This window comes from Empidonax traillii, unplaced genomic scaffold (assembly GCF_003031625.1).
Source record: "Empidonax traillii isolate 1590-97213 ecotype Southwest subspecies unplaced genomic scaffold, ASM303162v1 scaffold361:size2146424, whole genome shotgun sequence".
Classification (NCBI taxonomy): Eukaryota; Metazoa; Chordata; class Aves; order Passeriformes; family Tyrannidae; genus Empidonax; species Empidonax traillii.
The window spans coordinates 1,114,800-1,140,656 of record NW_020955554.1 but is presented as its reverse complement, the minus strand read 5'-3'; the positions used below and the strand labels follow the sequence as shown (position 1 = coordinate 1,140,656).

Below are 25,857 nucleotides of genomic sequence, written 5' to 3'. Positions count from 1 at the left end.
CAGCCTTTTTCATTCCAACATTAACAAAAAGTCCCTGGGAAGCTAAGCCGTGGTTATGTGGATGCAGGAGAAGCAAGGAATACTGAAGGAGCTGCTGTGCATTAGTTACTAAAGACACGAGGCAGATGTGTTTTCTGGTCTTGCACACTTCAGACAACTAACACGGAGCTTTTACTTTCCTTTTAATAACCTTTTGAAGGGGGGCTGTGTTCTCTGTAGCCTTTGCAAGCGTGGAGTTCTGCAATTCAGAAATACTAACAAGTGTTAAATATTTATTAACTCAGCAGTGCTGGTTGCTTTTGCTCATGGCAGGAAGGGATATATTCAAACCACAACCTGCAGATGTCCCAGGGACTGTGGTTTGCCTTAAGCTGTCATGGGGAGGGAGAAGAGAGAGGGTGATACTTCAGAAAGTAAACACAGAGTTAAACTGCCTGTATTGGCAGTGCTCCATTTTGAGGGGAAAGGCAGGATCCAAACAATCTTTTGTTTAATTACAAAAAAATCAAAGCCAAGCACTGTGAAAAGCAAACAGATTTGTTAACTTGTCAATGGCTTGATTGATTGTAGAGAAAATAAAACCTGCTGATATCTATGTTTGATGTGGAACAGCAGATGTTGGAGAGCTGATGAAATGAGTGTGTCACTCGTGCCTGAGGAATAAGCAATGTCAGGGGCTCTTTCCCTCTCTGCAGTGTGTGCACACAGGCCTGGAAACCTGTCAGAAAATTCATATTGAGAGGCTTTGGGAGGGCTGCTCTGATAGGAGGTGAGGAAGAGGATGGGCCCCACTCTTCATCTGCATCTCTGTGCTCAGCATGCAGCAGTGTAAACCTCTTGGTTCAGGCTTTACTGCCCTGTTGCTGACAATCACCGATTTCAGCTGTTCCTCCATAAACCTCTGTCTGTCCATAGCTGGTGAACTCTTGAGATGGACTGCAACACTCCAATTTATTGACACACCTCTGTGTATGGTTTTAAAAGGCAAACTTCCCAGAGCTGCTGAGGGAGGGCAGTTAATGTTGAAGGGGAGGTGTTCCCAGGGAAAAAATTTGCTGAATTGTGGAACATACAGGCAAATTGGTGAAAAAAATAACCCACAACCAGGTGTGACTGTGAGAGAAGTATTATTGGGAGAATTCAAATATGCATCCTGGAATCAAGACATGAGAAAGGGACTCTTTTGGCTCTGAAGAAGAAATTGCTTTTCATCTTCACCAGAGGGTACTTGAGGGATTGACCTTCCCAGAGCATGGTTCATTTATACCTGGCACTGCCCTTTGGAATCAGGTACAGGGGACTACATTTGGAGAAATCACAAGTGTTCTTCAAAGTTTGCATCAGAATGTGAATGATAACTCCATGCTTGGGTTTTCTGATTGCTCTGATTTTACCTTTTTGTGTTTTCTCCCCCCAGTCAAAGGAGGTGATGGCACAGCTTTAACTCTGCCAGCCTTTGGTGTCCCTGTGGCTGTTGTGCTGTGAAATGTAGCTCCACAATTCCCCAGCCACTGTGGGAGACTATCTGCTGCTGGAGAGGAGTGTCAAAGAAAGTGGGGTATCCCAGAGTTTACAAGTTTCCTAGTATAAGCCAAAACTAGTTTGCTTGTGGCATACGATTTTCAGGAAACATTTGAAGGGAGAAGGCCAGGAGGGATAAGGGGTTAATTCAGAAAAGCTGAACAGTAAATTATTTTCATGACACTGGTACAGCTGTTCAGCAAGAAGTAAATACTAATTTATTTTTTTTCTCTGAATGGTGGTCTCTTTGAATTAAATCAAGAGGGAGAAGCACGATTAGGAACTTTGTTAAAGTTCAGGAGCAAGTGGGTATTTAAAAAGGGCACACGCTGATGCTGGCTATTGCCAGGGGAAGCCATGGCAGAACTGCACAGACAGTCCCACAGTTCAGATCCGTATCCAAACCTCTTGCTTGGAAATTTGGCCTGGAAATTTCTCAACAGTTAAATCATCAGATGCTTGACTCTCCCCATTCTGGTCCCAGCTGGGAATCTGGAGAGTGTAATGTTGAAGCTGAATATTCCCTTTGATTCTTGGAAATGGGAACGGGTTTCATCAAGAAACTGTTTCTTTTTTTATTTGCCTTTTCTTTTCCTGCCCTGAGCTGAGTTGCCTGTTGCATGTCGTCAGCAGATGGTGACACATATGTCATTGCCATGGTCTGCTATTTTGGCACAGGAGCTGCTAATTGTCCCATTTTGGCTCGGGAGTTTGGGGCTTTGGTGATCCTCTCAGGTGACTGTGAGTGGCCTGTGTGCCTGGTTTGTGGCCACAGTGGGAAGATTTTTGGTCCCCCAGGCCTAGTGCATAATTGTAATGTTTCCTGGCTACTCTGTGGTTCTTCCAGAGAATGAACCACACCCCAAAATGACAAAACCCAGAGGCTTTTAGGGAACAGTGAGGTGTTAGGAGGGAAAACAGCTACCCTGTGTCCACTGCAGTGTGTAACAAGCTGCTTTGCTGCCTTTAGAAGTTGTGGGTTTGGGGATACAGTAAATAATACACAAGTAAAGCAGTGAAACTCCTGGCACATCTTTGCCTTGTGCACTTCGCAGTGGAATTGCAAAAACCTGTATTCCAGGCTGAATCCCAGCTCCCTGCCTCTGCAATTAAGATGCTATCAGCTCTTAGGATGTTTTCTAAGCAAAGTAATTTTGTTTTCTGTCAACCTGAATTGAATACCTGTGCACTGGCACAAATATTTTGTCTGAGCTGACAGGCCCAAGATGGTGATGCTGTGTTTCATCATTTAAACAAAAAAAAAAAAATCACCATGAATGCGACAGTCACTGTGGGCTGGGTTAGGTTTTTATTGACCCCAAAAGCCTCTGGGTTTTTGAGAGGTTCTGTAAGATTTTCCCTGCAGGAGAAGCTGTGTCCAGCAGCCTGCCCTAATCCTGTTAGCTGAGAGCAGAGTTGTTGCAGCGGTTGATGTGCAGGCAGGGCAGTCCTGGGACGTGGTTTGTGCTGATACAGCTGGAAACGTTTAATCTAAGCCAAGTCATGTAATGGTTTGGGAAGGCTGGGACTGTGCCCCTCCCTTGTGGGCATTTGTTGAGGGGTGCATGGGAACAGCCCTGAGTGTCCTTTGCCCTGATTCTGGGACAGGTGCCTGCTGATGTGCCCGTGGGCTCCCAGAGCCCTGCAGGCACCTCAGGGTGCCGTGGCCAATGGAAGCAGCAGCTGCACAGTTCCTCTGCTGCGTGAGGAGGGTGTGATACTGCTCAGTCACTGAATTCAGCAGCGGGACAGTGGCAGAGAGAGAGGAGGAAACAGCCTGAAAGTCCGTGAGGCTCAAGGAAAGGGCACTGGTTCCAAGAGAGATTTGTGGTGTGGATGTTCTGACCCTGCAGCTGCCTGGGGATGGCCCTTCCCCAGCTCAGAAAGGGGAATGGAGATGATGTTGGTACTGAGGAAGGGTGGAGATCACGAGAACAAGCTGGGTCTGATCTGTTTGCTCATGTGACAAACAGGGGAGGGTTCAGGTTTGTGACATTTCCACCTGGCTGTGCCACTCTGGTTTTGCCCCCCTGGTTTGGTTGGAGCTGCATCTGTCCCTGCCTGCACTGTGATCCTGCATGTTGGTTTGCTGGCCTGTGTGTCCCACCACCCTCTGCTGGAAGAAATGAGGATGTTCCAGCTGTGTCTGTGCCCCAGAACAGCCCCAGCCCCGCAGCAGGAGCAGGCTGTGAGCCCGTCTGGGAGGCCCCCGTTCTGCCAGGCTGTTGCTGAGCATCCCTCCTGCAGAGAGGGGTATGAAACAGTGCAGGGGTTGAGAACAGCGCAGCTGAGCTGGTACTCGTGGTTTGTGATGGCAGGGGCTGAGCTGGGTGACATGTCCTCTTCTCATTTGTCACCTTGGCCAGAGTTGTTAGGGCTGTTCCAGTGGATGATTAAAGATGTTACCAAAATAGGCTGAATCACTGATGATTGTCCTGTGATGTCCTGTCTTGGGAGGTGACAGGTACCAGCTGGTGGCTTGAGAAGGGGTAAAATGTCCCAAAGCAGGTGGCCACAGGAGCATGTTCTTTCCAAATGCAAACTTTGTTTTGTATGTTGAAACATGAAGGTCTCTTATATTTTTATTTTCTTAAATCAGCTAAAGTAATTTTTATTTTTTATTCCCTGCTTAAAGTGTTAGTATGTTAGCCCCTTTATACCAGCTATCCAAATGTTCTTTTCCAGTGTAGTGAGAAATAAGGAATATAAATGTCATGCTCCCAGTTCAGGTTTCTGTCAAAGCCTGCCAGGAGGATGTTCCAGAGGGAAATTAAAGATGGGATTCTAAGAGAGGCTTTTGTTTTATTATTATATATTTGCTCCAGTACTTGATATGTGAGAATGTTTATCCTTTCTACCCTATCTTCTGTATCTATTTGCAATAGAGGTACCTCTATCTTTGTTTCCTTCATCTCTTCTATAAAATATGAAGTCCCTAATCTTTTTGGTTCACATGGGGAAAGCTTACAATGACTGCAGTAATTTTGCTGCACCATGTGTCTAGAAATCTTCAAACACGAGAGTTCAGATTGGAACTGGCTTCCTTTCCCTGGACAGGCGAGCTGTTGCCCAGATAAAAGAGCTGTGAGGCAGCTCTGAGGAGTGTTCTTCAGGCACAGACAGGTATTGTTTGCAGTTTCAAAGGCAATACCTGATCCAGCCAGGTCTGCAGGAACCTCTGGTCTCAATTAGTTGTAATTTTGCTGAACAGCGCTCTGCAGTCGTGGCAGGAATGTCACTGCTGTCACCACCCTGCCAGGATGTTTCTGGCCCTGCTTTGGGCAGGGGAGGGGGGTGTGTGTGCCCAGCACTGCAGGAGCAGGGGCAGGGTTGGCAGAGCCAGGGGGTGTGTGGGGTGTCCCCAACACTCGAGCTGTGCTGGCAGGGTCAGACCTCCCCTTCTGTCCCTGCAGCATCCCCGGCAGGGCTGGCTGCTCCTGCCGGTGTGTGGAGCAGGGGCATGTGTGGTGGAGAGACAGATCCTGTCAGGAGAGGTTTCCACTGCTCCAGGCAGCCCCTGCAGCTTTTGCAGGGCAGAATTCCAACAAGGGAACTTCTCCTGACAGGGGCCCTGACTCCAGGGTGCCCAGCACTGAGCTCACACTGCTGGGCTGTCTCTGCTGGTGTCCCCTGCTTCTCTTCTTCCTCCCTGCACCTCTGAAAGCACATTTTGTTCCCCCGTTGTCTGGTAACCCACCAAGGACACGATCCCAAAGTTCAGAGCTCATACTGAACGTTTCTTACGCATATTGGCTCATTGGTAATTTCAGGGGCACGTAATTAATTCTAATAGATGCTGTCTTTAAGTTAGGTAATTGCTCCAGGAGCTGTAAAGGGATGCTATCCTGTGAAATTTAATTTCTTTCTACTGAGCTCGTGTGGAAAAGGAATATCTAAAAAATCAAATTAACTTTACAACAAGGGTAATATAAACTGTTATCTTTTCACTGATGGCACCACCCCCCTCATCTCATAATATTTCTTTACCTGTTTCTCTCTCTCATCACCACATTCTTAAAATGAGCTGCCTTGCTTCCACTGCACCACAATCTATGAGTTCAGTCACTGGGTGAGCACTGGGTGTGTTCTGCCAGCGTGTGGCTGGGGAATACAGTGAGCAAAGTGTGCAGATCCTTCTGTGCCAGGAGCTGGGATCACCTCGAGTGTGTCTGGATTAGGCTGCTGATAATCTGACCTTGTTTTGAGGAGCAGCTGTGTGGGAGCAGCTCCCCTCACCTGCACTGCTGATTCCTGTGTGCACTGCCAAGGGTGGAGACGGCAGGGAGAGCAGAACAGCCCTGGCAGGGAGGAGCTATCCTGGGCTTTTTCCCCATCTTGGAATCTGGCAAATGCAATTCCATCTGTCCAACAAGAGCTTTTGTTACAGATTGCTGAGAGGTCTGGAAGGTCACGAGGGTCGCTGGTGGTGACCAGATAAACTGTGTTCCTTGTCACCCAGAGGGGACTCAGGATGAGGGGCTGTCCCTTTCCAGCACTGCTGCAGCAGATGTGGCATTAATTTAATGGTTCTGCTGTTTATAAATGAGAAGCAGGAGTTGGCATTCCACGGGGTGTGTGTGAAGATGCTCAGAGAAGCTCAGCTGTGCAGTGTGTGTGTCCCTTTCAGACCCTGTGAGGTGCCCTTTGGCCCCCCTGGGCACCAGGCTGGGCAGCTGGGCTGTGGTTATTGCTGCAGGTGGTGCACACAGAGCACAGACAGGGCAGTGCAGCACATGCACTGACAGCTCCTCTGTGTTAGGAATTGCTGGTTCATACAGCATCTTTTGGAGGTGATTTGGCGAGGTTTCTGTGGCTTGAAAGTCATTCAGCTGTTGCAGCCCAGTGATGCTGGTGGCCAGCCATCTGCAGACAGAACTGCAAAGGAATTTCACTGGGCAGCAGTTCCTTCTTTTTCCGACCAAATGGATTTAAACCTTCTGGTGTGACAGGGCAACCAGCGTCTCTCCTGCTGGGGTTGTTCTGCAGTGACTCCTGCCTGCCCTGCTTTTCTGTGGTGACCCAGTGACCACCCCTGCACTCAGCTCTCCTCTTGGCTGCTGGAAGGAGGGGGGTTCATTCCAGCTGCTCAGCATGGCCCTGGGGAAAGGTTGGTGCCTGTCTGAGAAGCCCTGAATTACACCTGGCCTTGCCTCTCCCACCTTGTGGGGCATTTTAGGCTTTGCAAAGTCCAGGGCTGAGAAAGGAAACCAGAGGGGTTTGTCTCTGGATCTTTGCACTCGCTGTGTGTACCTGCACTTGAGATCTGCTCTGATTTACCCTGCACTGGCATTGGCTCCATTCCTGGGGCACCAGAGCATTTGCTGCTGCTCTGATTTACCCTGCACTGGCATTGGCTCCATTCCTGGGGCACCAGAGCATTTGCTGCTGCTCTGAGGGACGCTGCTCGTGCCCATCAGACACCTGAGGTGCTGTGAGGACCTCCTGCCTCTGATGTGAGCATCACCCTTCTCCTGACACAAACATGGTGTTGTGTCACCTGAAATCCAGCCTGTCTGTCCCTCAGAGTGCAGTGAATGCCTCCCATGGGAGGTGTCAGTAAGGAGCTGGGTGGGCATTCTGAGTGACGAATAATTGCACCTGAAAACTCAGGGTGGATGTGTTGGTGGCTCCCATTTGTGGCCAGCGTGAGCTGTTCCGTGCAGCACTCAGCTCTCACAATTTACTGCTTTTCAGTAATAAATTCTCCTGTGTTTACTTGTCCTTCCCCCATTTTTTGGTGGCGTTTGTGTTTGTTATCCCTTTCTTTGGTCTCATCTCTATCGGTGGTGCTGTGCTCACAGTGACAGTGGAGTGCTATGGCAACGATGTATTATCTGCAGCCCTGCCAGTGAGTAAGATATGCTGCAGAAATTAGTTCATTTATCAAAATCTGATGTGCAGAGCTGAGCAGAGGACTTGGCTCTCCAGAACCTCCTGCTATTTTCACAAGACCTGCCGTTCTGTTTCCCATGGGTTGTGGCACTCAGATAAATTCTGTCCTGACTGTTTCCAGCGATGCCTTGTTAAACCTACAGATGTCTCAGCACCTTGGAAAGTATTTTTGGATGTACAGTAATCTCCAAGCTATCTTTGGTAGTGACAAAAATTGGAAAAATGAGCAATTTTTTTTCCCCTTCTGTTACTATTCCAGAAAGGTACTTTTCTGTGATTTCAGGGTAGGAAAGAGCACATAAATGGAAAAATCTCACCCAGACTGGGAAATGTGAGAAATGTGTTAGGTTTGCACTGCTGAAGACTCGGAGAGCTGTGCCCTTCCCTGCTCTGTGGTGCAGACTGGCCATGGGGAGCCCTCAGGATGCTGCCTTGCACCTTCCCTGTCCCTCATACACAGGGGGGGAATGGGCTTTAGGTACAATGTCAACATCTAATTCCAAGTTGTGTCCAGGGTGGGTGTTCAGAACCAGTCAGCTGATGGCCCTTTCATTCGTGTGCAGCTGGTGCAGTGCTGGCTGAGGAGGACTGTTCCCTGTGTGTCCTGTCCCTCCTGAGCTGTCCCTGCCATCCTGACTGTTGTGCCTGACAGGGACACGTTGGAGCAGCCCAGGGGCAGCTCCAGCTCCCTGCTGGCTCTGGGCTCGAGATTGGGAATGTTCAAGCCTTGCTCAGGTGTCTGGGAATTGTTATCATGGACTGTACAGTACACACGTGTTCTGAACAGAGGAATCAAGCCAGCACAGGCTGCTGCAGACCTATGGACATTGTTTGGAAGTTTCCAGGAAATTAGTACTCGTGCTTCGTCAAATTATGTTTGCCTGTTGACCCCTCTTAGCTAATTAGTCTGTTCTTCCCTGAGCTGCTTCTGCTGCCATGCACTGGATCAATTAGTGGACGTTACTGTAAGGGTGGAAGGAGCTGAACTAGGTCTATATTATAACCCCAGGCCTTGTGATTTGTGCAGAAATGAATTGTTTTGTAGCACATCTGTCATCTGTTTGAGGCTGAGGGGAGGATGTGTGGTAATCTCAGATCAGATGATGGGTGAGCTGAGCAGCCAATTAGACAATCCTTGGGGTCTTCTTATTAGGTGTGGATAAGTCTCCAAAGCTTGGATGCCCATCTGTACTCCTGAGGTTCCCACATCCTCTCTGTGCACTGCACAAGCAGCTCCAGGAAAGGCAAGGGACAGTGGTTTGGTCTCATTTGCAGAGTATGACTGGGCTGGCAGGGAAGCTGATGGATTTCAGTTCCTCTGCAAGCCCATGTCAGAGCCAAGACTAAAACCTGCTTCTTGAAATCCCATCCTCAATGCCTGCTGCCTCTCTAAGCATGTGTAAGGCTTTAATGAAAAACACCAATCTTAATTTAGAGCAGGATTCAAGAAAACTGTCCTATTCAGTTACTTAATTATAGGTGAACTCTAATTATAAAGACAAACGAGTCTTGCAACAAAGCACCGGGCAAAAAAGCAGAAAGGATTATTTGTTGTTTAATTTAGCAGAGGAAGGCAGCTGATCGTGCTAAGTCTCTCTGACACCCAGCAAGTGGTGTGATCCTATTTGTTAATCTTTTTAACTTCCCGTTTTATTGGGATAGGGTTTCAGGAGCAAATAGGATAAATGAGATTAAATCTGTCGCCCTGAATTACTCTCCTCTGAGTTATGAACAGAGTCACTCTATGTAAGAGAAGTGTAATTATGAGGGAAATGCTGCCTAATTGTGTGCTTGGGTGAGAAGAATTTGAGATCCCTGATTATCCAGGGACTGCCTGTGCTGGCTCTGGGCTTCCTCAGCAAACAAAGCCAGGGGAGTTTCTCTGCTCAGCAGGTCTGGGTGTAGCAGGGCTTGTACCTGCAACAGCAGCAATGTGACCCTTCAGGTCTTCTGCTTCGAGTGAAGGATCCAAACTAACCCGGAACAGGAGACACATTCATATTTATATATAAAATAATTATTTTCACATCGATCTTGAACTGACTGTGCAGTGAGGAATAAGTAATGGCCATGGGAGCAGGGAGTATTTGGGCTGTAGATATGCTAGGTGAGGATGTGTAGCTGCTTGTGCAAAAAGCAAGTCCTAGCACAGCTGGTGCTGTGTTCCATCACTGTTCAGTGGTCCAGGGATGTTGCCTTTGACCTCTGCAGTGTCTGGGACTCTGCAGCTGCTCCAGCAAACACAAAAGCTGCAGCTTTCTTGGACAAGACTGAAGCTGTGGTGGAAAAGCTCTGGGTTAGGGGTTGGTGGTTTTGCTCTGAGGTGTCAGTGCACGTCAGAAATCTTGGTGAGTTTTTTCTCTCAGAAAGAATCTGGTGGTGCTTCATTAGGGGGTTATCCACTGCTTTTGTTCTACTTAATTTACATGGCCCTATAGCAGTTGTGGTACCTTCCTGCCATATCATTCCTCTGTCAGATGAGCTGAAGACACAGGACTGGAGCCTCTTAAATGTTGGGTTCACCAACCAGAGAAAGCTCTGACTCCTCTGTGTTTGTCTGGATTCACAGCAACGTCTGTTAGGACAAAGCAGATGAAAAGTTCAGCTAGATTTGTCCCCTAGATAGGCAGAATTGCTGCTGGAAGAATCCCTCCCGGAGAAGGGATTTGCACAAAGTAAAAAGAAACTCACTACAGGTCCTGCTCAGACATTTCTGCAGATTCTTTCTCGAGGCAGAGGGGCAGGATCCAGATTTGCATGATGGATTAGTGATAAAACAACCTGCCAGGCCTGGATTAGAGCTTCTGTTATTTTGCCTAAAACTATGTGTGCATTAGTGGAGAGGCAAAGGCAGGATGCATCGTGTTTGTGAATCCTAGTATCAATTTAATTTTCTTTTTCAGGCCTTTTTACAGTTACAAGGCAGGACTCAATCTCCACATCTGTTTTTAGTGGCCAGTCTAGTTTACAAACGAGGCCCCTTTTGTTCCATCTAATTTTATGTCATCTGTGATGCTGCATAAAGATTCTGGGAAGAAGAAATGGAAGGCTTGTGAGCTGACCTTGTGGCTTGTATGTACAGTGACTCACTCCATCCTTTAGTTCAACTTCCATGAAGTCTTTTCTGATACCCTGTTCAGCCATTAAATGAGCTGCTCAGTTTAGCTTATGGCTGAAGTTTTTCCTAATATTTTGATATATTTGTTGGGAACACGACAAAGTAAATCACAAATGAGAATGTCAACAAATGCTTGCATTAATCATCTGAGACAGTCTCTCTCATTATAATCTCCTTCAGAGTAACTAGTTGTCTGTAAGAAAGGCTTTCCTGTCCTTTAGTTTGCCAACTTCTGTGACTCTGCTGCCAAGGAAATCTCTCCTGCATGCTTGACAGGCAGTGGGGAACTTCATAATCTTTCTCTGTGTAGGCAGTTTCTTCAAGGGAAGAAATTAAGTCAGTCATGCCCATTACTGAATCTAATTTTACTATAATTTAGAGGGAAGAACCCTTCCCTGAGTAGAATTGATTCTGTAAGTGCTTTATTTTGCTTTCCTGGGAAGGATGTGGCAGAAGCTGTTGTTGGTGACAGTGCTTGGCAAGGTCACTGCAGCACATTCCCTGGCAAGTGAGAAACTTCTGCCTTGCTTTGGTTTGCAGTCCCTGGCAGCTGCTGTGAGGGACATGGGGCGTGGCAGCAGGACCTGGCTGCTGGTTGGAATTCCACCTCTGGGACAGGGTCTGAGGGTTCCTCGTGGTGTCCAGCTGTCTGTAGATGATTTGGTTTTGCCTTCTCCCCTGCTGAGCCTGGAGCTTTGGCCGGGCCACAGCCTTGTCTTACTCTTGGCTTCGCAGCCCGTTCACCCTGGGCAGGACTTGTCCATCTTTCCTCCCTGCAGGTCGTGCTGATTGAAGCACACACGAGGAAAGGTGCTTCTAGAAGCAGTTTGCAGCAGCTCAGTGTTAAAGGCCCGGCTATGAAGAGAAGGGGAGGGCAAAACAATCTTTTCCTGTCTGCTCACAAAGAAATGGGAGAAGAAAATGTGCTGCCCCCCTAGCAGTGGCCACAGGAGCACGTTTACAGTGTCCCCTCAAGGTCATTAACGCTGTTCTCAGCTGTTCACAGCAGCCCATCGGTAGCAGGCCCAGTGAGAATTAGAGCTGGAAAAAGGCTGCTTGTTTGTTGTTGTTTTTGTTTCCTTCTTCCCGCAGACGTCAGCCTGGCAGACAACCAGGTTCAGCTGGGGATGTAATTCAGGCAAAATACGATCCAGGATATGGGGTCAGGGTAGGATTTGTGCTAAAGGAAGGTCTTCCTGGTGTTTCTGAGTATTCTTCATGTGGGGGATGCCATCCACTTGCGTTTTGATACTGCATTTTTGTATTCTGCTGAGAGCTGCAAAGCCCCTGCTTGGTCTGACAGGGCTTTCCCCCAAGGAGAGGGTTTGTAGTGTTGGTTGTGAGTGTTGCAAACCAGCCATGGAAGCTGAGTGAGAAGCGAGTGTGATTCTCTTTGCCCCTGCTCTGGGGACCAGTGCTTTGAATCCTGTTCTGCTTTACCCTGGTGGAAATTGGAACACCAACTGCAACAAGGCTGGAGAGAAGGGGACGGAAATGCAACAATGGGGTGGATTTTCCACAGGTTGCCAAGAAGGCAGTGGGGTGGGAAAGGCCCGTGAGTGCCAGGAACAGGGGGTGCTCTCTGTGCTCTGAACAAGGCAGCTTCACAGAGGGGGCTGCCCTGAGCTCTGGAAGTGGCTCTGTGGAATTTCTGTGCCACTGCACGTTCAGCCTCGCTGCGTGGCTGTGGGGAGGGCCCCACAGGAGTTCTCTGTGCGGGGCTGGGGGGTGGCAGAGCTGCTGGACAGCTGGAACAGCCCTTACCCCAAACTTTTCTTCTCCACAGGTGCCCCTGGTTGACAAAAGCCATCTCCCCAGCCATCCCAGTATACAATGGGCTCGTGTTCTTGTTTGTACTGGCAAACTTCAGCATGGCAACCTTCATGGACCCTGGAGTATTCCCCCGAGGTAACACAGGATGGCACTGGGGGGTGTGAGGGGTGGGTTTGATAATCCAAGCCAGAGGAGGTGCCAGCTCTCCAAACACACGAGTTGCTCACCAATCCCCCTTTGTTTTCCCGTAGAGTTTGTGTGTTATCTGGGCTGGCAGCAGAGCTGGGATGGCAGGGCAGTGCTGGGCACCCTCCAACTCCTCTGAGCTCAGGGGTGTCAGCTGTCCCTGCTCTGGCTCAGACTGGCACAGGGTTGCATGGGATGGTTGTCCTTGAGTAGCTCCCCTGAGTGATGTGATTGTGATTGCTATCCCCTGTCACGCTGGCACAGTGGATTAAATCACTGTCTTCTCAACAGGCAGCAGAGCATGGCAGAGGGGAGAGGCCAAACTTCCTTCAAAGCAGACTTTCCAGAAGACCTTAAAAGAAATGCAAAAGTACTGAGCACTGAAAAAGATAATGATTAAGGCTTGCTTTAGAGTGTCTAAAAATGCATACATTTAGAAATATATTCCTGCTTAAATTAGTACTGATTCACAGCTGATTAAATCGGATAAAGATCGCTTGGCTTTTGTAGTGGGAGCCACAGTGCAGCTATCTCTTTTAACACGTCCTAATGAGAGAATTATCACCTCATTTTATCTGTCCTCCAATAATTATTCACATCCAGTTTGCAGCAGAGACTGCTCTAGGCAGTCTTTCTAAACCAGTGGGTCTGTGCTGTCTGCAAACTGTGCTTTTTTACCTCTATTCACTGAATTCAGTATCTGTTTTGAATTGCTGCCTGACAAGAAGAAGGCACTTGTCCTGCTGGCTTGCCTGAATAGCCAGTGCCACTTTCACCAGGTAGCAGGGTCCAATGATAAGCATCTGTCTGCCATTCCATTCAGCTGAAGCTTCAGAACCCCTGATTAAGTGTTGCAGTACTCCAGTTAAGCAAATAATTGCATGTAAGGGCAAACTCAGGCAAAGGCAAGATTCAGTCACTTGTGCAAGATCGACTTGTTCAGTGTATAGGTGCTTAAAGGTACAAATGCAGTGAATTTGAAAAGAACTCAAGCACACAGAGCTTTTAAGGAGTTTCCTGGACTTTTTAGTTTCTTTGTCTCAGCAGAGATAGCAGGTGTTAATTAAACCTGTGTGAGATGTGAGGTTGTTAAAGGCATCGGTGCTCTTTGCCTTTGGTAGGAGGAAAGATTAAACAAAGGTGTTCAGTTCTGAAAATCTCAGTGTGAGGATCTCTGTGCAGGGCAGAGCAGAGCCTGCAGCCAGACATCCCCCTGCCCTGGGAGTGATCAGTGCTGAGTGTTGTCCATTCATAACTTCCTTTGCACTTCTCCAGCTCCCTTTTACCAAAAAGGTCTTCATTTTGGACCTTGTGTTTAAAGCAGGAACGCCGGGGGAAATCAAATAGAAACTCCCTCATCACCTTCCCTCCCTGCCACCTGCTTTACACAAGGGATCAGGAGCAAAGCAGGAGGAGAAGGAGCTGCTGGAGCTCAGCTCTTCTGGCTCCTTCTCTTCAGCTGAGGCCTTTTGTCCCTGTGCTGTGAATGGAAGATGCTGGAACCAGGGGAGTGGGGAAAGGACAGGGAGAGGGGTGAGTTCATCCTGGAAGAAAGCGATGGAGTAGGAGTTCAGATGTGTGAAGGAAGCAAACTGATAGGGAAAAAGATGGAGAAGACTGTAAATACCAGTGCTGGGAGGAAAGAGGAGAAGATGTTATTTCAGATCACAAGTGTGCATGTGAAAAAAGCTTCTCAGCACCCCCAATGCCCGCAGGGCTGCCAGTGCAAGGAGGGCAGGAGTTGTAGGAGTCATTTAAAATGGATGTGCAACCACTCGAGTTGCTTTCTGGTTTTGAAATTAGGTTCAGTCTTCTTGGTTTTCAAACTTCTTAGCACATTTCTAATAGTGAGGAATTTACTTCAAAACGGCAAACAAGCAATACAAAAGCTGAGATTGTAATGAAATCCCAGGATTCCTTTAGGGAAGCCACCAAAAACCCTCAGATATGTTATAAAAACATGAGATATGTCTGCTCTGTGTCGGTGGATCCGAGTACGAGAACCTGTGCAGTAAAGATACATTCCTCTGTCAGTGCATTCCTCTGCTCAGGTCACTGAAAACTGGAAATAAGCCCGTTTCTGACTACATGGGATCAGCTTGCAGGTTCTCTGCAGGTAGAGCTTGGCCTGTGGGGGAAATGATAGAACTTGGGTTGTGGAGACCCAGCTTGTTGAAGAGGGCCTCAACCAAACTCCCAGAGCCACTACTCATCTTGGAATGTTTTCTCCGTTTGGTGGCTCTCTGAATGTCTCTGGTGTGAATCAGGACTGGCTCTGTGTGAGTGAATTGCTGGTCATACACCCAAATGAATGAGAAGGAAAGGAAGTGTTAAGTGACTGAAATTTTCAGCTGCCCTGAAAAATCTGATTTGCAGTCTAGGTCGAGACTGGCAATGTTCAGTGCTGGCTAATTATCCCAGCTACAAAGTGACTTTCAGTATTTTTGATGTGTTTCATACAAACTCTTGCAGTGTGTGTGGATCCTGCAGGAGCAACGTGTTTGAGTGCACGTAGGTATATTTAATGTACAGACTTTTTGTCTGTCTAAATACTCAGGTTTTTTTACAAGAGCTTAAATGGTTTGACTGTTCCAATGTCTTGTTTTCATCTGCCCACATGTATTACACAGCATGGGTAGGTTTATAATGGTACTGAAGAACCTACAGACTGTATTTATAGCAGTGCCTCAGGGATTTAGAGTCTAGCTCTCTCCCAGTCCCACTGCCTGGTTAGGAAGGAAAATTATAGGGAATGGTGCCAGGACTGCACTCTGCTTCCACACACAAACCTTAATCCAGAGAATACTCCTGCAAGATAAATACTGCAGCTGAGCCAGGGCCCAGGCTCGTCCAAGGGAAGGCAGAAATTCCCTCTGAAGTCAGTGGAAATTGGATCATGATAACACATCTAGAGAAGATTTAATATAGACCTGAGTGACAGTAATTGATGCCCCGCTGGGACAATATTATCAAATTCCACCTAATTTGGAGCCAGTCAACCAATGCCAGCTGCTCTGTGATGTTTAACCAGGTGTTAAATAGAAGTGAGCTTCTTAGATTTTCTCTGTCAAGAGGAAACAAATAAAGATCACAGGGATCTAAAATAAAAGATGAGCTCTCATGAACATCATTCTCATATTTTTTTTCTCTTCTTCCCAGTGTTTGTCTATTACAGACTAACTTTTATTTTGTGCATTTCTTTTTCAATGGACTCTTTTCTTAAGCAGGGCAGTGCTTAGCTGAGATGATAAACCACGTGCCCTCTGCATTGTCCCTCCTGAGGTGACTGTCACAGTGTCATCCTCATCTTACTGATGGCCAAGAGAGGCTAAAGGAGTAGCTCAGGGCCACAGGGGAGAAATCAGAATAGAGGACTTGTGAGTGCCAGTGCTCAGGTCAGTAAACTGTGCTGCCTTTGAGAGGTGGTATCTCCCCAGCTGCTGTTCCTAAAGCAAGAGCAGAGTGTTCCAGTGGGCAGGGTAGAGGTGAGCACAGGCCATGCTGTGAGGGGGAAACTCTGATGCAAGGACTTTTCCATAGGCACGTGGTTATCCCACTGTGCCCTCAGACTCCCTGGAACAACAGGTCTTTGGGATGACTGAGGCTCATCTGGGTTGATTTTGGGGGGTTTGAGCCAGCACAACATTCTTCTAATATTTGCCTCTGTAATTCATTTCACATTATGTGCTGATGAGCTGGCACGTAGGTTGGCATTGAATTAATCCCAAATGGATGCAGCAGAACTTCCCACAACCAGGGCTGGGGTGATTTCTGTCCCCTCCTTGACTCTGCTGCACCCCATCTTACTCATTCAGGTTGTAAATGCTGGCAAAGACAGGGCTCAGACACCTTTCTCTGTCCAGAGACTGGTGGTCAGGCTGCCCAGACCCCTTGGGAGGCGAGCCCTGATCCCTGGAGTGTTCTGACAGCCCCTCACTCCACCACTCTGGGGTTTGTCTGACGAGCCCAAGAGCACGTGCGGTGCCCCTGCACCCAAGGCACTGACAGGACTGGCTCTTTTCTCTTTGCTCTCTTTTACTGCCACTAACTCTCAGCTTTGCGTTGAGCAGCAGATGAAGATGAGGACAAGGACGACGACTTCCGAGCGCCGCTCTACAAGAACGTGGAGATCAAAGGGATCCAAGTACGGATGAAGTGGTGTGCGACCTGCCACTTCTACCGCCCGCCCCGCTGCTCCCACTGCAGCGTCTGTGACAACTGCGTGGAGGTAACACCGGCACCCTGGGCTGGCCCTGCAGCTGGGCCTTCCCCCAGGGGCTCAGCTCCTGGAGGTCACAGCTGTGGCCCTGTTGCTGGACTGCCCCTGGGAGTGCCCTTTGGAGCAGCCCTGGGTGATGCTGCACTCCCAGCTCGATCAGTGATGCTGCACTCACAGCTTTATCAGTGATGCTGCACTCCCAGCTCGATGGCAGCTCTGGCACCAGGGGGAATCAGAACAAACAGTTCTAGTGCTGGCTCTGTCCTCCTTGAAGCATCTGTGGGATTGTGAATGTAAACAAGGGGTGAGTGGGAGAGTCAGTGCAGAGCTCAGGGGAACAGGAAGGTCAGGGTGAACCACTGTAATGTGGTGTGTGTGAGCTCGGGGCTCATCGTTTCACTGGAGCAAACTGGTGACTGCATTAGTGGTCACAAGCAAGAGTGGCATGTGAGCTTTAGGAACACCAAACTCAGGATTCAGGGAGTGGCTCTCCAGTCCCTGGAAGGGACCCATTGTTTCAACACCCCAGCTCAGAGTGTGAACTCATTCATGTTTCTCATGTTGGTTGCTGTGAATTATGGGACTTTTATGATTCTCAATACCCTTAAGGTCTTGGTGAGTCACAGGGATTTTTAAAAAACAACCCCTGAACAGTAAATGTGCTTTTGGGCTACAGAGATCTCCCAACATGTAAGTACAGAGCACTGTCCTCACTGCAGTGCATTGCCAGGGGACCCTTTTTATTGCTGAGCTAAAAATTTCACTTCTTAAGGATCATTTCTGCTGCAAGGTCTATTTTTTTTTTTTAACATAGAAAGATGAAATCTTTAATATGTCTAAAATATATTCAGCTGTGCCATTAAAATGAAAGGAATTACTAATCAGAGAAGGAAAAAGTACCCGAGTCAGCTGGAATGCTGTATACACTACCTTTGTCCTAATCCTCTTTTCCACGAGCAGGGGAATAGCCCCAAAGAAAGCAGCACAGTTCCATGGGAGAGAAAGGCTGCCTGGGTTTATCTTGTGTCAGTCATTTTCTCCTCCAGGGCAATATATATCTAAGTTATAATTATCTGGGGGCAGTGCTGTGCCTGGTAACCATCGATAAATAGGACAAGGCTGGCCTGCTTTGGGAGGCTTTGGAAGGATGTGGGATTCCAGAAGCCTGAGAGGAAGGGCTGCCAAGGTCCCTGGGCAGAGGGGAATGGCCACAGCTATTCATGAGTGGTGACACACAATTTGTTTAGACTGCTGTGAATTGTTGAATTGGATTTTTTGTAGAAAACTTGAATCATATATTCCTGTTTTTAAACCAGATATGTTCTCAGTAATTCTAGATCCTGAGGATTGTTTAGGTGATGGTGAATTCTCAGTTGTCCCACGGAATTTCTTTCCTCTGCCTTCCCCAGTGGCTCAGCATAAAAATACTTTTTCAACAAATTCATTTTCTGAGGAAAAGATTGCTCAAAACCTAGTGGTAAAAACACTGAAGTTTCCTGCTGCCATAAAGCCTCCCTGGAGCCAGTTCTGCAGCAGCAGTGAACGTGGGAGAGAGCCCAAAGGGAACCTGCAGAAAGCAGCAGAAGGCAAGGTGACTCTGGGTAGCTCTCCAGAAGTTCTATTGATAGGCAGGTCAGTTGAACATTCCCTGCTATTCTGGGGCACAAGTAAGAAGCTCTGCTTGTAATTAAATTATGACTTGCTGGGGAGGAATATAGGCAAAAGGCATTAATGACTTCAGAATCAATAAATCATGGTCTCAAACAGCATGTTTTATTGATTCTTGTGATGCTTCTTTCCCACTCACCTGTCTATTTTAGGCCAGCATTGAGACAGTAACAGGAGCCTCTCTGCTGATGTTCCTGTGGAACCCACTCAGGGTTGTAATTCTCGTGGTTTCACTTTCAGCCTAGAACGTGCAATAAAAAATTCTTTTCCCAAATATAAAACTTTTGAACCAACCTGATAAAAACGCATAAACAACAAAAGCAGGCAACATTTGCAGAAATAAAAGCAGTTAGATCCATTTTTGGGTCCCTCTGGTAACAGCAGGCTTTAGGCTTTGTGACGAAAGTAGTCAGATTTTTGTTTTCTTCACTGAAATGTTTGCAGTGGGTACTTACAGTTTCATAATCCATAGGTATTTTGGGCTGCATACAACCAGATTTGCATAATAGACTGAAGTTATGTCAGCATTTCAGATACAGCCTGAAATGATCTTTATTAAATTGCCCCCGTTGTTTTTTAATGTGCTTTGAGAAAGCTCTAATCCATTTTCTTGTATTTTGTAAATTTTTGGTAAATACATTGAGCAAAACTTAGAACTATCAAACTGTCACTGAGCAGTGTTTAAAAACAGCAGTGCCACAAAGCAGAGAATAAACAGTTCTCTCAGTGTGCACCGAGTGGGGAATATCAGAGCTAAGAAGGGTTTATTTCTTGCTCCTGATCTTGTCCTCACGTCAAGAATAATCCCATTGAAGACAGTGGATTTACACACTTACAAAACTCTGTAAAGGCCCCTGAAAGGTGTCTCTGGCTTACCCTCATTATTAAATCTCCTCTTAAAAGGCATCTGACTTTGGTCTTTTGACTGAGACAAATAGTCAGGTTTGGGTTCATAACTGTCAATGAACCTGTGCAGAACTTTACCTGCTTGGTAAAAAGGTGTATTTGGCGTTGGCCATTGTTCAGAGTGGATTAATTCAGTGGTACATAAATACTGAACTGTGGGGCAGGGAATTCTGCAGCAGTATTGCACCTTCAGACCATTCCAGGTTGTAAGAACTTCATTGTGTCTGACTCATGCTGAGGATGATAAAAAATTAGGGCTTCTGCTGCTAGCAGATAAATAGACTGTCCTTTTTTTTATATATCCCCTCTTCAAACCCTGTAAACACTCAAGTACCTCTCCATTCATTGACAGAGAAACAGCTTGGTCCTAAAAAGAGTCTTACAAAGATAGTCAAGCATTTTGTAAAGCTGCAGAACTAGTCTGATGTAGTTTTACATGACAGTGGTTTAGATTCAGCTCTAAGACTGTTTGGATCTTTTTCCCTGTGTCTCCCTTTCTTTACAAGGACTTTGACCATCACTGCCCATGGGTCAACAACTGCATAGGACGGAGGAACTACCGCTATTTTTTCCTCTTCTTGCTGTCCCTGAGCACTCACATGGTGGGAGTGTTCACCTTTGGGCTCATCTTCGTGCTGAACCACCTGGAAAGGCTGGGAGCAGCCCACACCACCATCACGTATCCTTCCTTTCGCTCTTCCAGGACTCACGGCGACTGAGGAAAATGGGACAGAAAGAATCTGAGGATTTGCCCTCCTGGAGCTGCTGGGGCCTCTCCTGATCCCCCCCTGCTCCTCCCCTGTCAATGCCCAGTGCAGCTTTGCCTCTGGACCCATTGTACTCTGGAGCACCTCTGCTGTAAAGGCAGGCTGAGAGAGTTGGTGTTGTCCAGCCTGGAGAAGAGAAGGCCCTGGGGAAACCTCAGAGACTCTTTCAGTGCTTAAAGGGGCTACAGGAGAGCTGGGGAGGGACCTGGGGCAAGGGCCTGGAGTGGCAGGACAAGGGGCTTTAAACCGCAGGAGAGCAGGCGTGGATCAGATATGAGGAAGGAATTCTTCACCATGAGGGTGATGAGGCACTGGAACAGCTTGCCAAGAGAAACTGTGAATGCCCCATCCCTGGGAGTGTCCAAGGCCAGGCTGGACGGGGCTTGGAGCAGCCTGGGCTGGTGGAAGGTGTCCCTGCCCAGGGCAGGGGGTGGAATGAAATCATCTTTAAGGTCCCTTCCAACCCACACCATTCTGTGACTCTCCGACACTCTCCCTGTTTCCAAGATTGTTTTCCCCCTTTTCCTCTCTGTCTTCCCCAGCCTCTTCTCCCCTCAGTGCTGGTTTCTTTAACTCCTGGTGCAGGATGGCTGTCATGTGTGTGGCTGGGCTGTTCTTCATTCCAGTCATTGGCCTCACTGGCTTCCACATCGTTCTGGTGGCCCGAGGGCGCACAACCAATGAGCAGGTAAGGAGCAATCCCTTCTCTGTGTCTGAGGCTGAGGGGGAGAGCTGGGGAGGAAAGTCAGCAAGTCAGCTTGGGTAAAGCAGAAAAATGACCCAAATCTTAGCAGTAACACTCTTACTGGAGCTTTTGTGAAGTTCTAGGAAGATTGCCAATTTTTTTTTTATTTTCAGATTTCTTTTTTTAAAGCACTGCAGGCAAAGATTTCCCCTTTCTAGCCACAGAGAATCATCCCAGGCTTATTTATCATTTAAAATCTACTCATGGCATTGAAATAGGTTTTATGTGGTGAATACCATCAACCCCAGAAGTTCAAACTTTATGAGTCAGACTGAACAATCCATGAGACTGAGTGAAAGAAAGAAAGGAAAAGATTAAATCATGCCTTTGCCCTGTCTCCTGATATTTTGAACTCCCCCAGCAAGCCCACACTGCACATAATGAGGTCTGAGTTAGCTCTTTGTCTCTTGTTGCCGTGTGTGTGAGCACACACTCACACTCACACACGCTGTGATGTCACCCAGCTTGTTTTGCCTCTCCAGACCAAGTACCAGCTCGGTATCCTGTGCCAAGAGCTGTGAAACTCGAGTGCCCCTGCAGTCACTCCAGTGTCCCCAGAGCACAGCCCCTGTGTGGTGACCCAGAGCCACGTCCATGTGCACGTGGACAGCACGGTGTGGGTGACAGAGACCCAGTGGTGGCATCAGTGGCACGTCCCTGCCATTGCTGAGGGTAGGGAGCACCCCTGGCACATCCCTGCCGTTCCTGAGGGCAGGGAGCACCCCTGGCACATCCCTGCCATTGCTGAGGGCAGGGAGCACCCCTGGCACGTCCCTGCCATTGCTGAGGGTAGGGAGCACCCCTGGCACATCCCTGCCGTTCCTGAGGGCAGGGAGCACCCCTGGCACATCCCTGCCATTGCTGAGGGCAGGGAGCACCCCTGGCACGTCCCTGCCATTGCTGAGGGCAGGGAGCACCCCTGGCACGTCCCTGCCATTGCTGAGGGTAGGGAGCACCCCTGGCACATCCCTGCCGTTCCTGAGGGCAGGGAGCACCCCTGGCACATCCCTGCCATTGCTGAGGGCAGGGAGCACCCCTGGCACATCCCTGCCGTTCCTGAGGGTAGGGAGCACCCCTGGCACGTCCCTGCCATTGCTGAGGGCAGGGAGCACCCCTGGCACTGGGGCAGGCAGTGCCTGCCAGCTGCACACAGCTCTTCAGCCCATCTGGGCTTTTTTGGCCTCTTTTGCCCCTCACTTCTTTCCCCATGTGGTTTGTTTCTTTCCCAGGTGTGTTTTTGCTGCCCTTGCACCCATGGGTGCTCTGCAGCTCCCCCTGAGCTGTTCTGGCAGCCCTGGGGGTGCTGGCTCCCTGCCTGGGGAGCTGTGGGGCTGCCACTGAGGAATCTGTCTGAGCCAGCCCTTCCCAAACTGAGCTGGCATTGTCTGCTGTCCCACAGGAGACAATAAACTCTTATCCACAGTAGTGTGGGAGGTTTACATCAGCAAGGAGTCTGAAGTCATCCTGAACAGTTGCCTAACATGGCCTTTTAACAAAGCAGGCCTCCATAGCTGTCATCTCCAAATGCCTCTCGCTGTGCTGCTCAGAATCATCTGCTCTTCATTTCCAAACTCATTTTGGCCAAGGATTAGGCTTGGTAGTGCTTACAATAGTAGCAGGAAACTCAGGGCAGTTTGGTTTCACGGCCCAAACCGTGGTTTGCCTTAGGCTTGTCTTTGTGCAGAGATGAAAATTTTAGGTTGAGGAAGAAGGAAAAATTTAAGAGAAGTAAAATTTAACTTCTTGTCTTTGTGGCTGCACTAACATTTGGGAAGGTTGAGAATTTCTCGTTTAACTCGATTGAAGTAACTGCTGGAAAATGTATCCTGGCTTGGATTGGTTTCCTGAGCTACCAAACCACTTGAGATTTAATTTATCTTCCTGTGCCATTCTGAAAATTAAATATAATCTGGTCTGAATTTCTGTTTAGTCCTGTGTGGTGGCAATCTGTAACTGGGAGATGGATGTTCCCAGCCTTCAGGTCCCTTTCAAAGGAAGTCTATCTGAGTAATTAGAGCACCAGACCAGGAGTGAGGGCTAGGAGATCTGCTCCTGGATTTGCTGTTCTTCTGAAACATTCACTTTTTTTCCTGCAGTCAGTGTTGATTCTCTTTTCTTGCACTGGTAGTTATTTGTTGTCAGCTTTCCAGCTGCAGTATGCTCCGTTTCTCTTGTCCTCTTTTCCCAGTACATTTTATAGGCCAGTGGTACAGACATTTTTGGGGTTTTGCTGCAAATTTTCAGTGTTTGTTCATTCCATGGTTTGTTCTGAGCGCTCGTAGTAGCAGACTGTGATTTCAAAGTGCATAGTGGCTGAGTTTAGATGTTTGTGAGCTTTCTGAATGCCTCTGAAATTCTTTTATGGAATCAAAATAACCCATAGCCCAACATCTGCTTATATCCTGCTATTTTTAGTTTCTGAATAGAGTAAATAAATATCCTTCCTTCTGAGACTGCTTTCTATCAGTGGGTTTCAAACTACTTTAGAAACCAAATTGATATAATTAGTACTGTAATCTGTGAGTTAGAGAAATTTTATTTTCATATTGTGTTTGAGAAAATGGGCACAGAGAGATGAAATGCTTTGCCAGCATCTGGCACGATTCAGCTCAGCCCAGGATTGGATGCAGATGTGCCAAACAGCCCATGTTTTAGTCATCGGGTTACTCTTCCAACTCCCAGAACTTCCAGCGTCTCTCTCTTGGCCTTTTAAAGACTTTTATGTTCTATCAACAGTGCCAGCATAATATATTGCAAAGTCATTTAATTGTTGTTATTTTATGTGAAAGTAATTGAGGTATTTCTGGTACTCTGTGAACTTGTTGCTACATCAGAACTTCGAGCTGATTAAAATGCCTTACTTGTGAACAGCAACAGTGATGCTTTTAGAGGCAACCACTGTAATCTCCCTGGCTTTATTGGTGTTTATCCCCAGATGGTTACTGTCAAATATCAGTGTGTAGAGTCCCAACTCTTTATGATGCTTTTGAAGCCCTGAATGGATCCCCCCAGTCTAACGAGCCTTGGCTTTTATTAAACCTGCTCATTTCCAAGCAAACGTGGGAATCACCAGCGAGTTCCTGCCACCCTCCTGCACAAAGCAGTGGTTTGTACTGATTGCTGCCAGGGGTGGGATCTGATGGGGAGGAAACATTGCTCTCATCCAGCACTACAAGCTGGATTTGACATTCCTGGTGGTTTGCAGAGGACTTGCCAAGGCAGAGGAGAGGAAGGGACGGGAATGAAAGGACCCAAAACAGGGTGTGTGGCTGACAGCAGGCACCAATCCAGCACAGGGGCAGCGAGGAGAGCACTTGGAAACCCAGTCCCACAGAGCACCCTGTCCTTTGGGGAGGGGTCTTGGGTTGATGCCTCCTGGTTGGGATTAGCTGATGGAGGTGATGTGCTGGAGCTGGAGAGAGGAAGGGCAGCATTCAAAGTAACGTGGTCCGGTTGGGAAGGACAGAAGGGGCAGAGCAAGGCAGACTTGTTCCTGGCTTTCTGAGGGTTGGATGAGGACTGTTACATGACCAGAGGTTTGAGCAGTGTCCTGGCTGTGTTTGCAGGTGACCGGTAAATTCCGCGGGGGAGTGAATCCCTTCACGCGGGGATGCTGTGGGAACGTGGAACACGTGCTCTGCAGCCCCCTGGCTCCCAGGTGAGAGCAACACTGCCAGCTGGGACTGAGGGAGGGGGAGTAGCTGTTGGGACAGAGGAAGAAAATGTGCTTGGTTGGGCTCACAAGCCAAAGATCACTGATGAAATGAGGAGAGTAAAGCAAAAGACTCCCGAAGGGGAGCTCTGTGGTGGCTCTTCCCTCTTTGCACAGCTGTGACCTGTCCAAGCTTTCTTCGTGTAATTCACAACCCTTATCCCAGAAATACTTATTTGGAATGAGCATGTCAAGAGTGATATCCTTGTCTTTAACAACGTTTATCCAGTGGATATCAGTAACAAGGTAGGTTTCCATATGTTATCATATTCCCCACACGACGTCTTACACTGTGCAGTCCAAGTCCAGCCTGCTGGAGAAAAGGAAGGAAGCTAAAATCAGCCTTTCTCCTTCAGACTTACATCTAATTTAAGTCTGCTGTGGTTTTCAGTCTCACTGGCACTTTCATTACCATCAAGCAGGTTATCGATGAGGTCTACATCGTGGAACTTGGGATTTTATTTATGGCTTTCTATTTTTGGGGAAATGGATTTATCGTTTCACATTTTGAAATCAGGATCTTAATGCAGTAGATCAGATGGACTATAAATATCCGAGGTGCTGAGCTGTCCAGCCTGCAAACATGTTAATAATCTTAATACTGCCAGACTGATTTGAGCCTTTCTAGGGTATTGAGCAGTTCCAGACCCTGACACTGTTATCTGCCTTTATTTTCCCCCTTTATTATGCAACAGGTAAGTCCTAAAGGATTGTTATATGTGTTAATGTAAAGACACTGGAGTAGCTGCTTCTCAGACTTATCAAAACGTGAAAATCAGGTTAAGATGCATTAGAAGAGCCAGATATTAAGAAGCTGTGAGACACTCCTATTAAGAGAGGGGTGTAAGTACCACCATCATGGCTATTCACAGAATTGTAGCAAGCAGTGAAGACACGCTCACACTGTCCTGCAGATTGAAATCACTGAGCCATCACTGCTCGAATGTCCTGCTCACTACAAAACCCAGAGAAGGCTGGTGTGTGTATCCACTTCTGGCATTGTCCAGCCACTGGCCAACTTCACTTACAGAATTCTGTGTCATTGGAAAAAATTAGATCTCTAAAGTCAGCCATTTCCCTTCAGATTTGTTGCTTCCTCCAGACCTGTCTGCCTCTTTTACCTCCATTATTTTGAACACTAACCATGCCTCAGTCACCCTGTGGTAAGTTAGAACTGGCAGCACATCATCATCTCCATGGTAACTCCCACGTGCTGGGTTTATTCCCCCAGCCATGCACTCCCACCCCAGGGCAGATGTTTTGTGTTAACTGGGCAAGATCTGCTCATTCACTTCTGTTGGTGATAGGCCTCTCCTGCTCTCTTCATGCTCTTGTCCACCACTGCTTTAA

At 47.7% G+C, this 25,857-nt stretch overlaps 1 protein-coding gene across 4 annotated transcripts in view; it reads left to right on the top strand.

Moving 5' to 3' along the window:
- ZDHHC8 (zinc finger DHHC-type containing 8) overlaps positions 1 to 25,857 on the top strand; it is a 99,474-nt gene that overhangs the window by 65,658 nt on the left and 7,959 nt on the right. For 3 of the 4 annotated variants that reach the window (XM_027892668.1, XM_027892667.1, XM_027892670.1), the window contains 5 exons: positions 12,318 to 12,439; positions 16,561 to 16,718; positions 19,790 to 19,962; positions 20,636 to 20,738; positions 24,362 to 24,453. In XM_027892668.1, coding sequence (XP_027748469.1) covers positions 12,403 to 12,439; positions 16,561 to 16,718; positions 19,790 to 19,962; positions 20,636 to 20,738; positions 24,362 to 24,453 — 563 coding nt within the window. In that variant the 5' untranslated portion in view covers positions 12,318 to 12,402. Of the gene's footprint in view, positions 1 to 10,404; positions 10,486 to 12,317; positions 12,440 to 16,560; positions 16,719 to 19,789; positions 19,963 to 20,635; positions 20,739 to 24,361; positions 24,454 to 25,857 lie in introns of those variants that run through there. The other variant, XM_027892669.1, reaches the window with a different exon arrangement.